Here is a 14,876-nt window from a genome sequence, read left to right as displayed (position 1 = left end):
TAACCTGAGTACAAACGATAGCTCCGCCAACGCACTGCCCTTTTATACCTTGCGTACATAATGCTACCACCATCTGTATCTGTGCATATCACTATTTCGTGATTTTTGTGACCTTTGTGTACTTTTAAATGTAATTTAAATGTGATGTCTACTGCTAACGCCTCCTCTATGTGGGGAGTAGCAGTCTTTCCTGTTTCTTATTATTGTTAAGCTATGAAATAAGTATAACAGAAAGGAAATTGGTAAGAGAGGAAGATAAATAGCCAATATAACAACAATGCAATCATTGAGCCTAAGTGTGATGTAAAAAAATGGAATGAAGTAATTTAATTCCCAATGGATGACACTGCTGGTTCTCTGGTCTTTAACTACGATGTGAATTGCTTGCAGCCCAGCATGTTTTCCACAATTATAAACCTTTGCTTAGCAATACACTTATGAAATCTGATTTATTTTGCAGGGTGGTGGTGATAGGTTAGTTAGATTTCAGAGCATCTCCCACAGTGCTCTAAAGTCACTGTCACAGTTTCATATCAAGAACTCAAGGAAAATGCATACACTTTCACATTTATCATTAGATTCCATTCACACTGACAAGCAGTGAATTTGTCATAAGCCCGGCAGGAATAAAACTACTTAATTACATATTGTACTATTTGCTTTAATTATCTTTTTATGAAAAGCTTAGCCTGCCAAAGAAATATTATTACCTGAATAACTGGTGATGAAAGCAGAGCATCAGACAAATGAGGGCCAGGAGGCACTGTGACCAAATGGCTACTTCCACCATCTCTTCCATTTAATGCATTTATAAATGCTGTGAGGAGATCATTGTTTGAAACCTGTTAAAGAAACCAACATTCCTATGACACTTGTTACTCTGGTACATGAGAGACTACGTCTATGGTATAAAACAATGGACGTAGTGAAAATAAAGAGTATTTGGTTTTTCATTTTTTCCTAAAAAATTAAATTGTTGTGTTTTCTTAGTTTAAGAAATATTTATTAACAATCTTACAAAAAATGCCAATAGTTAAGAATTTATATTTGAAATGAAAACATGAATTTCATGTGCAATATACAATTAGAAACAAAATGACGTGCATTACTCATAAAAAAATAAATAAAAGTGAAAAGGGGGGGGGGGGGGGTGATGACCATAGCGGGACTTGAACAAGCGATCCATGAACTGCACCTGATTATCAGTCTATTATGCTACTGATTCCGCTACACAACCAGAGTGTATTTGTACCTCGACCGTAACAAATGCAGTCCCTCAGAAAACTTCAAAGTTATTTTTTCTGTAAATTTGTGAAAAACATTAACAACAACCTATTTCACAGTACTTTTTAACCATGTTCCACACATTTCACTACAGAGCAGGGAGCAGCCTCACCCATTTACATCTGTGTATTAACAGCATGACAATCAGAGTACAACAGTACAGAGACTGCGACTGTATATGATTTTTGAAATAAAAATTACATAGCTAAACCGTGATTAAGAAAAACGCTGATGGCTGTTAATACTTTAGAATATCTTAAAGTTTCATTTAACATAACTTAGTAATAAGATATCTAATAAGTAAATAGGGTCTACCACCAGTTTACACTGACCAATCACTGTGTTTGTGTTTGCTTGCATCATGTTTATTCTTACAATAAACAGAGTATACTTTTCAAGATGTCTACTCGTTATATTTACAATTGTGCCTACTGAAGGTAAATACTGACCAGCCATTGTAAACTTTGTATTTTTACAATTTTCTAAATTTTGTTCATTTACTTTAGTAAATAAACACTCTGAACTTAATGTCTTTGAACCAATACATACGAGAAATCAATATTCCAAATGGTATCTTGTTAGTTTTTAAATCCACTCTGTCACGTTGTGCTTGAAGAGGCAATCCCATTACATGATGTTACTTACAATGCTGTAATGTCTGAATCCTCTAATGCTGTCAAAAAATTTAAAAAATCTACATATAAGTACTGTAAGTAAAACCTGGTAACTTAGATGGAGGCATACAGTCCCAATCACACTTGCAAGATGAGTATGGTGTCATAAGCATTATGAAACCTCGGCTTTCACACACACACACACACACACACACACACACTGATTGTAAACAGGACACCCATCGAATGAAAACATTCGATACATATATGCCCTCTCCCCTGTCCTACCGAAGCCCAGGCAGCAACACAACAGTGTGTTGTACATTCACTGTTAAACGCACAGCTTCACCTGATGTACAAACAATAGGCGGAAAGTGTTTGGCACTGCACTCTCAATGTCTGTTTCGACAGGGCTATGTCACACTGCATAGAGCAATACTGTACATACTGTACTTCCAAGGAGTTCCAATAGATTGCAATGGCATGAAACCATGCAATATGAGCAAGAAATACACGAAAACATCAACCAACACACGCACAAATTGATGACACTTGGACTTTTGACATGTGCGAGTGCACTGATTAGCAGTATACTGCTGAAAAACACCAGCGAATGCATGGCTCCAGGCGCAGACAAGTAGAAACTCGCTAAGTGTCAGTCTACCTAGCCAAAAGTGTAGCTGCCTGATGCATCAGACAGCGCCAATGTGGGCCACAAAAATCAGAAAAACATGTTCGGATAAAGCAGATTTCAGATAAATGCGATTCGGATAAATGCGAGTGTACTGTACTTGTAAAAACTTGCCTGCATGTACCTATGGGCTGTGATTAGTGATTTCCTTTGTGCTTTTGTCTCTATCTCTTTCCCACTTTCACTTTCACTGTGAAATGCAGCTGAAGCTAAGGGTTCGATTAGAGCGATAGACACTGGCTCCTCTTATTAAATCGCGGTCCAAAATGTCATACGTTACTGTGTGCAACCTATTCTTAATAGAATGTTAGCTAGTGTGGCCCTTTGTTCTAGTAATCAGCTGATAAGAGCACGAGCTTACAATACTCATCTGTGTTTAATACAATAATTAAGTGGGTCTTCGGACTGAGGTGACAACCCAGTCTCTCAATTCTTTGTGATGTTCATTTAAACAAGTGAAGAAGCATTAAAAATAGGCCAAAAACCAACTCTGCATCTCATTTCCTTATTTACACCACATCTACCTTCTTGCCAGACATCTGAGTCATTTTGTACTGTGTCCATCCACAGAAACCTAAACATCTCAGGAGCTCAACCCTGGTATTGCCCATGGTATGTAGTCACTCATGTGCTCAATACATTATCTCAAATCCCATTTCATCTCCAACCTGATTGTGAGAGCCTAAGAAAGTACGTTGTGATCGACACTGGGTTACGACAATCCAAAGAAATGCCCTAAAACGAGAATTTTTTATTTGAACAGTAAAATATCTCATTAAAATTAGTTTTTAATGAAAATAAGACAAACATAGGACAAAAGTGGGGGGGGGGGGGGAGAGAGGGGGAGTGAATGAGTGGGGGGGGGGGGGGGGGAGAGAGAGAGAGAGAGAGAGAGAGAGAGAGAGAGGCGGGGGGGGGGGGGGGGGATACATCATACATAGCTGACTAACATTATTAATCTCAAGTTTGATGGCTATACTTGAGTCATCAAAGACTCATTATTTATGTTTTCATCTGACAGTCACTGACTGTCTTTCCTCATACAAATGGAACTACTGTGTCACTAAATCTATGAGGCACAATAAAGTGAAACCATTCCATTACACACCACCATATTAGTTTCTAAGCTCAGTAAAATTACCACAAAATATTTATTGATCCTCTTTCGTCTACTTTGCATACACATCAAGTCTAACTTCATCCTGCAAAAAAAAAAAAAAATTTCTCACAGAGGACAAAAGAAATGTTGTGTTTGTTCTCATAATTTCCTACAGTGTGTTAGTGTTCACATTTTGTAAACCGTTGTATTATAGCTTTACTTAGAAATTATCATTACATCAGTATTTTTCTTCAGACCTTTTAAGTATCTGCTGTTAACTGCAACTGGAAACTATTAAAATGGAAATGAATGTTAAATTGAAAGTAACCGATACTTGCAAACAGTTTTTGAAAGTAAATGATATGAATTATAAGTACATATATCATAAACATAAAAATTCTGAAATTAACAAACCTTGGGATTAACTTCTTCTCCAAAGCTGACAATATCAACATTGACTTTTTCCTTCTTGAGCCTTTTTGCCAGACGGATGAGATCACTTCCTTTTGCTTGCACAGGGCTTCCCACAAATGCTACAATGCGCATTTTATGGTTTTTGCCTTGTCGATGTTTCAGTGCTAACTGGAAAGAAGCTCCACCAATGTTAAAATGTGTTACTAGGCAAAGTCCACGCACTAACCAACACATTCTCCAATGCTCTATAATTTGTAGGGTAACCTGATTGTTATGCTTCCTTATGCATCTGAACCCAACTTCAAATTCCCACATACACTTCATGTCAGCAGTACTGACATTGGCAGGTTACTTTCAGTAACTAGTTTCAAATACATATTATTCCTTAGTTTTAATTATTTTTAAAAATACAGTAAATTAAATGTACAAACATTTTTTGTAGTTGCTGTCAGATGAGGAAATAGCTAAAGCAGAAAAGTTACCGACTTAATACAGGGATGAAAAAATGATGCAATAAATACAACCCCACTAAGTGGTGAAACGAAATCAGTGCAAGTACAAGAGGGAGGGACTCAAAGTATACTAAAGATATGCAGGAGTCACACAAATAATAAAAAACAGAGATTTAAAAAAAAAAACTTATCAGGAGGTGGAGTAGAGGTAGCTAAGTTCACGCAACCATCCCACCTGATTCAGCATGGTGAAAACATTAATGTCAGGAATAAAGCCTACTCCCCAGGAGAAAGCCTAAAACTTGACTGTTCTTTCACCACCAGCTAGTAGCAAGGATAACGGATTATTCAGGCCCTGCATTTGTTGGGATACTGTAAGAAGAGGGCATTCCATTAGGATGTGAGCTGCCATCAGCTAGGCACCACAGTGTGTGTGGCAGTCAATGCATATCAGAAATTGGTCTTGGTCTTTCTTCTTGGTAAAATGGTGGGCATTGGTAATAACCACCAGTTGTAACACAGAGACATTATGGGTCTCCGACACATAATGTAGTTCTTGGCTGCTATTACATATAAAAATGAATCATCATCATCATCATCATCGCAGTATCTTGATACCCTTGGGTATAGTGGCCAAGATCCCTTGATATTTAAAGATAACAGAGAAAATGTGTGTTGATGGACAATGGGGGAAATGGAGGCTTTAGGGCTATGGAGCAGATCTAGCCAAACCTGCAGTCCAGGTCCACACCAGGGAGGGGTACAAGAACTCATCCAATTGATACAGGAAGGAAAGATCTCTACAGAGTACTCCCAATCAAAGTCTAATTTGGAATCCTCCCTAACTCGATTGGAGGGTTATAGGGACAGAACTTAAAGTGAAGAAACAGAATCTGAGAGTTTAGTGGTTAGGGAGTTGGTGGATGGTGGGGGTATAGTTGAACAGCTGTTGGTCATGCCAAAACTGGAAGGATAGGATTCCAGACTCTGCCAGAAGACTGTCTACTGGGCTTATTCGGAAGGCTCTGGTGGCAAGCATTCAATCATTACTCCACAAAGGTGAAATGGATCTAGCAGTTGCAATGGTGATATGCTGCTGCACCATATACCTGCATCCAGAGTCCAACTGTGATAAGAACAGAGCTCTACAAAAGATAACAGAGTGTAATGATCTGCACCCCAAGCGGTATGACCAACGAAATTGAGTGTATTCAGTGTCCGCATGCAACTTCTACTGAAGGTAAAAAGTGTGATACTGAGTTTGGAGACCCAGGAAAAATAATAGTCCGCCTTGACTACTTTTTTATTCTTTTATAAATTATACACCTTAAAGTGTTTTGGCCACAGCTATCCTCAGACTATGTCGGATAACAAATAAGTAGTATTTCCAAAAATATTACAATGGTAAGTACATAGGGTAAATCGAAAATACATCACATTTAAAATCTTGATAAGATGTTAATCGAAAATGTACCTATTACATTAAAATTCAAATTGAAGACTACAGATTTTATCTCACATATAATCATCTAGTAAAGATAATCTATAAAAATAATAAAATGGACAAATGTGATGATAAAAGTAGTTCAACAAATGCCTTAATACGCAGAGCTTAACTATCCTAGTGTAAGGTATAACCTATTTTGCATCCCCTTTTTTCTCTTTGTGAAATGAGACTATTAAGATCAAAATAATTGGAACTGTAGACATTGGTATCACTGCTATCTCGCAGCTGTTGCATTTTCTTCTGTGTAGGCACTGCATGTGCGATCGTACATGCTGGAGCTCATGGCCAACACAGCACATCATATTGCAAGACTACGAAGTCTTGGAAAAAGTCAAAATATCAGTTTTATTTGAAATGATTTTGTTGCTAAGCAAGCACTGTAGCTATCTCTTACTGTGAACAAAGATTTCCATTTCTTCCAGGATATTTGATGATGATGATTATTTGAGGTGAGGGGCACTCGATATCATGGCCTTCGGTGCCCTAATGAAAAGTCAGCCTGATAATCTCATGGACGGGGACAAAGGCTGCCCTCACATGTGGATCGGTTTGTAATGGATGGAAGTCTGCCTCCCTTCCCACCAATTTAGGCATGAGGCCTGAAAGTTCACAAATTTCACCACCCTTGTAAACATTGGAATCAGGGGCAGATCTCCACCGAGACTGAGGGCTGCCCTAATATCAGTGCACAGGACACACTTAGCCACAATATGCTGAACTGAAAGCGGCACGCCATGAACTTCACAGAGCGATGGAGCCTCCCACCAGAGGAGGAAGTCATGTGTTAAAGGGTTATGCCTGATGCACAGTCTGGTAAGCAGAATCTCCTTCCAGCGGTGAGGCTGACATGAAGTCTGCCATGCCTTTGTGGTCGATTTGAGCTAATGCAGTTTGTTGTCTGTCACCTGCAACCATTCAGTCTCCCACAGATGCATGATGCGTCTGTCAGAAAATGAGATTGTGGCATGCAACGGGATGGGACACTAATGGACAGCACCATCCCAAAATGCTTCCTTGGCAGCTTTGTCAGCCATGTCATTACCCTATATCCCAATGTGGCCAGGTACCCAGCAAAAGATTGCCTCGTTGCCAAGGTGTTGGAGCTGCTGCAAGGAGTCATGGATGAGCTGAATCAGCGAGTCTACTGGATACATTTGGTGAAGTGCTTGCAATGCACTAATTGAGTCGGGACAGACAAGAAACGTCTCCAGTGCCATCAGAATGTCGTATAATTCCAGATCATAATTTGTGAATTGTTCAGGAAGATGCACTTAAAAACCCTATCAGAGGAAACAGCAGAACAACTGAGGACATTCTCATGCTGGAATCCATCTGTGTAAACAACAATAAAACTGTGGTATGCACTTAAAATGGACAAAAACAAAGTTGTAAAAACAAAATCTGGAGTACAAGTTTTTTGTACTGTGTCAAGCTTAAAATAGCTTTGGGCAACTGAAAATGCCAAGGTGGCAATGAGTTCCATCCTTGGTCGTGTATTTTGATAGCTGATAGATCCAATCCTTTAGACAGTCTGTAGCATGTATCCAAAATGGCTTGCTTGCATGGGACCAAATCCTGAACAACCTTTCAAAGGTCAGTGGGACCACTGAACTAAATGTCAGTGACTGAGGTGACAGTAATTTTCAGTGCCTGTCAAGCCAAAAGGATACGTCACCAAATCCACAATGGTTCACCAGCCTCTGCACACAGACTCTGAACTGGGATGGTCTGAAAAGCTCCAGTCGATATCCGAATGACCTCATCGTGGTCAGCATCTAACATCTTGAGGTATGAAGGGGGCTTATCTGTAGACCATGCTGCCATAATCTAAACATGATCAAACAAATGCCCTATAAAACTGCAGGAGGCGGGACTTGTCAGCTCCCCATGTTTTGTCACTAAGGCATTTCAAAATATTCAATGACTGGAAGCCCTTTGTTCATAGGTCTTTCAGGTGTGGAAGCCAAGTTAAATTCAAGTCAAATAATAAACCAAAAAAAGTGCACAGTGTCTTGAAAATGTAAAATATTGTATCCCAATGTGAGCACTGCTTGGTTAAAAACTTAGATGAGAACAGTTCTAATTGACTTGTTGTCTTTCGGATGAGAACCGAAAACCAGTTGTCCTGGTCCAGGTTTCCAGCCTCCTAATGGTCAGCTGTAGCTGCCTCATCATCGTCATAAGGTCAGAGGAAGGGTAGAATATTGCAAAATCATCAATAAACAAAGAGCATTTGACAGGGCTCTTGACTGCGGAGGAAATACCATTGATAGTGATGGCAAACATTGTGACACTGAGGACACTATCTGGGGGGACTCCATTCTCTTGAACACAGCAGTGAAACATGGCATTGCCAATGCGATGTCGAAAATGCCAGTCCTCAAGAAAGGATTGGATAAGAAGTGGCAGGTGTCCCCATTCAAGAAGTTGGCGAAGGATGTGGTACCTCCAAGTAGTGTCATACGCTTTTTCGAGGTCATTAAACACACAAACAAATGGTTTTGGCATAAGGAGGACTCCTGGTGGTGGTTGTTGGGATGTTTAAGGGGGACTAAACAGCGAAGGTCATCAGTCCCCCATTCCAAAAACAGGCGAGCCGAAAAGGTATGGAGCAGGTAAAAACCAAAGGGGGGAGAGGACTCCCGTATCACCATCTCCAGTAGAAGTATGTCATCAACGGAGGCACGATAGTGCCTGAAACCGCACTGGGAGTGGCTCGGGTGACCTCGGGTTTCCAGCAGCCAGACGCAGTGGTTGACCATGCATTCAAGAGTCTTATTCATACAAATGGTAAGGGCTACACTCCGGTAAATGTTAGGGGTGTTACAGTCCCTGCCTGGTTTCCAGAATAGAATTAATATTGCCTTCTTCCAAGTCATGGGGTACTGTCCATCAAATCAGATCTGACTCAAACAAGAGAGGAGCTGTCCTTTCACTTCAAGGCACAGATGACCAAGTATGGCATAATGGATCTCATCAGGTCCTGGAGCAGTGTCTGGCTGCAGACAAAGCTGATTCCAGTTTCCACATGGAGAACAGAAGGTCACTGTTGTTAGAGCACATGGAATCTGGTAAAACTCAAGGGGATGGGGGGGACACCAGAAGGACCTGACAAAGATGCAGATAAAAAGTAAAAAGGTTAAATGTCTTTGGACAAGCCAGTTAAAGTTATAAAACGCAGAATACGAGCAGCTGCTCGAGCGTTATCAGCTAAAACATCCGGTAAAGTAGATGGCAGGGACAGGACAACACGAAATTGACTAAAACGGGGACACGACAGTAAAACATGGCGCACTGTTAATGCCTGAACACAAGGGCACTGCGGGGCTGGGTCACCGGAGAGCAGGTAGCGGTGGCGAAACCGGCAATGCCCAATCCGCAACCTGGTCAGAAGGACCTCCTCGCGCCGAGATGGTCGTGAGGATGTTGTCCAAGCAGTTGGGAGTGGTTTTACTGCCCGGAGCTTGTTTCCTTGGAGGGATGACCAAGCATCCCACCACAACGACACAAGCCTCTTACATACATCCCCACGAACGTCAGATGACGGGACACAATGGGAGGCTGGCCGAAGCAGGAGGACTGCAGCCTTGGCTCCAGCATCCGCAGCCTCATTCCCAGGCACTCCTACATGTCCGGGAACCCACAGAAAGCTGACAGAACCACTATTATCAGCGAAAGAATGGAGGGACTGCTGTATCCGTTGAAACAAGGGATGGACCGGATAGGGAGCTCCAAGGCTCTGAAGAGCACCGAGTGAGTCAGAGCAGAGTACATACGATGAATGGCGGTGGCGGCGGGCATACTGAACGGCCTGATGGAGAGCAAAAAGCTCGGCCGTAAAGCTGGAACATTGGTCGAGGAGCCGGTATTTAAAGGTGGCGGCCCCGACAACAAAGGCACAGCCGACACCATTGTCAGTTTTGGAGCCATCGGTGTAAATAAAGGTGTGACAGGCAAGTCGAGCACGAAGTTCGACAAACCGTGAGCAATACACTGCAGCCGGAGTACCCTCCTTGGGGAGTGAGCTGAGGTCGAGATAAATATGAACCGGAGCCTGGAGCCAAGGTGGTGTCGGGCTCTCACCCTCTCTGAAGGTGGTAGGGAGGGAAAAATCCAATTGTCGAAGCAGGCGACGGAAGCGGACTCCGGGGGGCAGCAGGGCAGACACATACAACCCGTACTGACGGTCGAGAGAATCGGCGAAGAAGGACTTGTAAGAGGGGTGGTCGGGCATAGGCAACAGCCGACAGGCATACCGACACAGCAGTACGTCGCGCCGGTAGGTCAATGGTAACTCGGCAGCTTCAGCATAAAGACTCTCGACAGGACTAGTGTAGAAGGCTCCGGTCGCAAGACGTATCCCCCGATGGTGGATGGAGTTGAGCCGGCGTAAGAGGGATGGCCGAGCGGACGAGTAGACGAAGCTCCCATAATCCAGCTTCGATCGGACTATGGACCGATACAAGCGAAGCAGGACAGTGCGATCCGCTCCCCAAGATGAACCGCTAAGAACTCTGAGGACATTAAGGGAACGTGTACAACGGGCCGCCAAATAAGAGACATGTGGAGACCAACACAGTTTCCTGTTTCTAGACAACGCTGAAGGCAGCGCTCCAAGAGGCATGTTCGCTGGGCACTGCAGTAGATCGCGAAGTCATCGACAGAGAGAGAGCCTGAGACATTAGGTGGAATGCAATCCATAATTGGATTGATCGCGATGGCAGAAAGGGCTACGCTCAAGACGGAGCCCTGAGGCACTCCGTTCTCCTGGAGGAAGACGTCGGACAATACGGAACCCACACGTACCCTAAACTTTCGATCCGTTAAAAAGGAATCAATAAAAAGGGGCAGGCGACCGCGTAGGCCCCACCTGTGCATAGTGCGGAGGATACCTCCTCTCCAACAGGTATCATAAGCCTTCTCCAAGTCGAAGAACACTGCTACCGTTTGGCGCCTTCGCAAAAAGTTGTTCATGATGAATGTCGACAAGGTCACAAGGTGGTCAACAACGGAGCGGCGGCGACGAAAGCCGCATTGGACATTAGTAAGTAGTCTTCGAGATTCAAGAATCCAGACTAACCAACAATTAACCATGCGCTCCATCACCTTACAGACACAGCTTGTAAGAGAAATGGGGCGGTAACTAGAAGGAAGGTGTCTATCCTTCCCGGGTTTGGGTATAGGAACAACAACGGCGTCACGCCAACGCATGGGGACTTGACCTTCGGTCCAGACGCGATTGTAGGTACGAAGAATGAAGCTTTTGCCCGCCGGAGAAAGGTGTGCCAGCATCTGAACGTGAATGGCATCTGGAATCGGAGCAGAGGATCGGGACAGTGCAACCGCACGTTCGAGTTCCCGCATAGTAAAGGGGGCATTATAAGTTTCCAGATTCAGCGAGTGGAAGGAAGGTCGCCGAGCCTCTTCTGCCTCTTTCCTGGGAAGGAAGGCAGGGTGGTAATGAGCGGAGCTTGAAACCTCCGCGAAAAAGCGGCCAAAGGCGTTGGAGACAGCCACAGGATCAACAAGGACCTCATTACCTGAGGTCAGGCCAGGTACCGAGGAGTGGACCTTAATGCCCGACAGCCGGCGCAGGCTACCCCAAACGACGGAAGAGGGAGTAAAACTGTTAAAGGAGCTGGTGAAAGAGGCCTAACAAGCTTTTTTGCTGTCTTTGATGACTCTACGGCATTGCGCTCGGAGTCGTTTGTATTCAATACAATTCGCCAACGTAGGATGGCGGTGAAGGGTGCGTAAAGCACGTCGTCGAGCACGGATAGCGTCCCTACAAGCCTCGTTCCACCAGGGGACGGAAACGCGACGTGAAGAAGAAGTAGTACAAGGAATGGAACGTTCGGCAGCATTGATGATAACAGCCGTGAGGTATTCGACCTGACTGTCACAACTGGGAAAATCGTGGTCCGGAAAGGTCGCCAGGGAGGAGTAAAGTCCCCAGTCAGCTTTCAGTATGTTCCAGCTCGAAGGACGTGGGGATGGGGTGTGGTGCAGGAGACGAACGACACAGGGGAAGTGGTCGCTCGAATAGGTGTCAGAAAGGATATACCACTCGAACCGACGGGCAAGAGTGGTAGAACAGATCGAGAGGTCCAAGTGGGAGTAGGTATGAGTAGAGTCCGAGAGGAAAGTCGGGGCGCCGGTATTGAGGCAGACAAGATTGAGATAGTTGAAGACATCCGCCAAGAGTGAGCCTCTTTGACAGGATGCAGGAGAGCCCCAAAGGGGATGATGGGCATTGAAGTCGCCAAACAATAAGAACGGCGGGGGAAGCTGAACGATCAGGTGCATCATGTCAGCCCGACTAACAGCAGATGACGGTGGAGTGTAGATGGTACAAACTGAAAAAGTAAAAGCAGAAAGAGTAATGCGGACAGCTATTGCTTGGAGTGGGGTGGTCAATGGGATGGGATGGTAATAGACATCGTCCCGAACGAGCAACATGACCCCACCATGAGCTGGGATACCGTCCACAGGGGTGAGGTCATACCGCTCCGAGGTATAGTGGGTAAAGGCAATACGGTCAGTCGGGCGCAACTTGGTTTCCTGGAGACCAAGGACGAGCGGACAGTGCAGGCGGAGGAGCAGTTGTAATTCCTCCCGATTAGATCGAATACCTCTTATGTTCCAATGAAACAACGCCATCGCTAGTCAAAAAGTTGGGGGAACGAGACGGGGGAAGAGCTGGTCACCTCGACAGCCGCGGAAGGCCAGGTTGCGAGGGAACAACGCTACAACCGACGGGAGGCGGATCCGGTTCCATCGACTCGTCACCAGCTGCGGCCGCTGTCCCTGGTTGTGTAGGAGGGGCCGCATCATTTGCCGACGAAAGGCCGGCGGAGTGCCTGGCAGCAGAGCGTCCCGGCGAAACTGAGGACGGCCGGGAGCAGCGACTCACGGATGAAGCGTCAGACGAAACGCGCTGGGGTGGAGAGGGGGATAGAGACTTCTTCTTGGAGGCCTTCTTGGAAGGCCGAGGAGGCACAGGGATGGTGGGCTGGACCCGAAGAAGGTCCTCACGCGCGGGGTCCGTTTTGGAACGCCGGACCTCGGAAGCTGGGGTCCGGAACGTTTCCCCGATGGATGCCTGAGAAGAGGATCGCTTCTCAGGTGGCGTGGGGGGAGGAGGAGGAGGAAGGGTGGCCCCTGGGGCAGAGGGGGTGGGGGCCACGGGGGAGGAGGATTTGGAAGGGAGGGATTTGGGAGGCGGAGGCAGAGCCCCCTGATGGGCGGAGGGGGGACAGGATAGGGGTGAGGATACCGCGGAAGGAGTGGACACAACTGAGGCAAACGAAGTGGTCAATGGCACGGGATGGAGGCGGTCATACTTCTTCCTGGCCTCAGAATAAGAGAGCCGATCCAAAGTTTTGATTTCTTGTATCTTCTTCTCCTTCTGATATGCGGGGCAGTCTGAGGATCTAGGCGAGTGGACGCCAGGACAATTAATGCACCGAGGTGGTGGGGTGCATGTATGTTCCTCACGAAGAGGACGTCCACAATCGCCACAAAGGGGCTCAGCCTCACACCGTGACGACATGTGCCCAAAGTGCAAACACCTAAAACAGCGCATAGGAGGCGGGATGTAAGGTCGCACGTCACACCGGTAGCACATCACCTTTACCTTCTCCGGGAGAACGTCCCCCTCGAAGGCGAGGATGAAGGCCCCGGTGTCGATGCGACGGTCTTTGGGGCCGCGCTGGACTCGCCGGACGAAATGCACACCTCGGCACTCCAGGTTGGCCCTGAGCTCCTCATCAGATTGTAGCAGGAGGTCACGATGAAAAATAACCCCCTGCGTCCTATTTAGTGCCAGATGTGGGACAATGGATACTGGGATGTCCCCTAGGCGGTCGCACGCCTGGAGCGCCGCCGACTGTCTGGCGGAGGTGGTCTTGATAAGTACGGACCCTGAACGCATCTTGCTGAAAGCCTCGATTACCCCGAAGATGTCCTCAATGTGCTGAACAAAGAAAATGGGCTTGGAGGTGGCGAATGTCCCCCCATCGGTTCGAGAACAGACCAAATAGCGGGGGAAGTACTTCGCCCCAAGCTGGCGGGCCTGTCCCTCCTCCCATGGAGTGGCCAAGGGGGAAAGGGCAGGAGAACCAGGACTAGAAACGGTACCTTTTCTTTTGAAAGACTCGGCCGCAGAGCGACCTGATACGTGTTGACGTTTCATCTGCGAAACGTCCGCCCCGATACCACCCACTCCGACCAGGGGCTCTCCCCACGGGCGCCACCCAGCCGCAGCAAGGGCCACCTGGCAGGATGACCATTGCCGGGAGTCCTGATGCCCCAAGGAGACGGGCATCTACTCCTTGGCTTACGTGGGGAGGGTGCAGCTCAGGTATCGGCAGTACGATCCCTGTGTTGTCAGTGTGCTACAACCTAGAGGGTACATGACGACCCCACCACAACGGGCTGGCTACCGTGCTGGATTTCTGGTGCCATGGAAAGTCCATCATGATCGCTGGGGCAGATGGAGATGCACTATGGGCGTAACTTGGACAACCCATCAGGCGTTTACGCCCAATTTGAGGAATAGTGGGTATGGTTACAACGCCGGTGCAATGCTGAGTGCCAAGGTCTTAGTGCACTTAGGACCAGTGGTACACCACGTAAGGTGTCCTTCCCCAAAAGGCTCGTACTTCTGTAGAATTTTGAAAAATGGTGGTCAAACCCCAAGGGGGACCATCACATGGAAGGCCGAAATGGTTGAAACTCCTTTTAGTTGCCTCTTACGACAGGCAGGAATACCTCGGGCCTATTCTTACCCCGAACCCGCAGGGGGTACCTCATC

At 45.9% G+C, this 14,876-nt stretch overlaps 1 protein-coding gene across 1 annotated transcript in view; it reads right to left on the bottom strand.

Annotated features, from left to right (window-relative positions):
- Positions 1–14,876, bottom strand: part of LOC126412311 (26S proteasome non-ATPase regulatory subunit 4) — an 80,618-nt gene that overhangs the window by 14,162 nt on the left and 51,580 nt on the right. Inside the window, exons 4-5 of the mRNA XM_050081832.1 lie at positions 4,103–4,270; positions 711–842 (exon numbers count right to left, since the gene is read on the bottom strand). Coding sequence (XP_049937789.1) covers positions 711–842; positions 4,103–4,270 — 300 coding nt within the window. The remainder of the gene's footprint in view (positions 1–710; positions 843–4,102; positions 4,271–14,876) is intronic.

The sequence above is a fragment of the Schistocerca serialis genome, chromosome 7 (genome assembly GCF_023864345.2).
Source record: "Schistocerca serialis cubense isolate TAMUIC-IGC-003099 chromosome 7, iqSchSeri2.2, whole genome shotgun sequence".
Classification (NCBI taxonomy): domain Eukaryota; kingdom Metazoa; phylum Arthropoda; class Insecta; order Orthoptera; family Acrididae; genus Schistocerca; species Schistocerca serialis.
The sequence above is the reverse complement of the archived record's forward strand: the minus strand, read 5'-3'. Positions and strand labels throughout refer to the sequence as shown.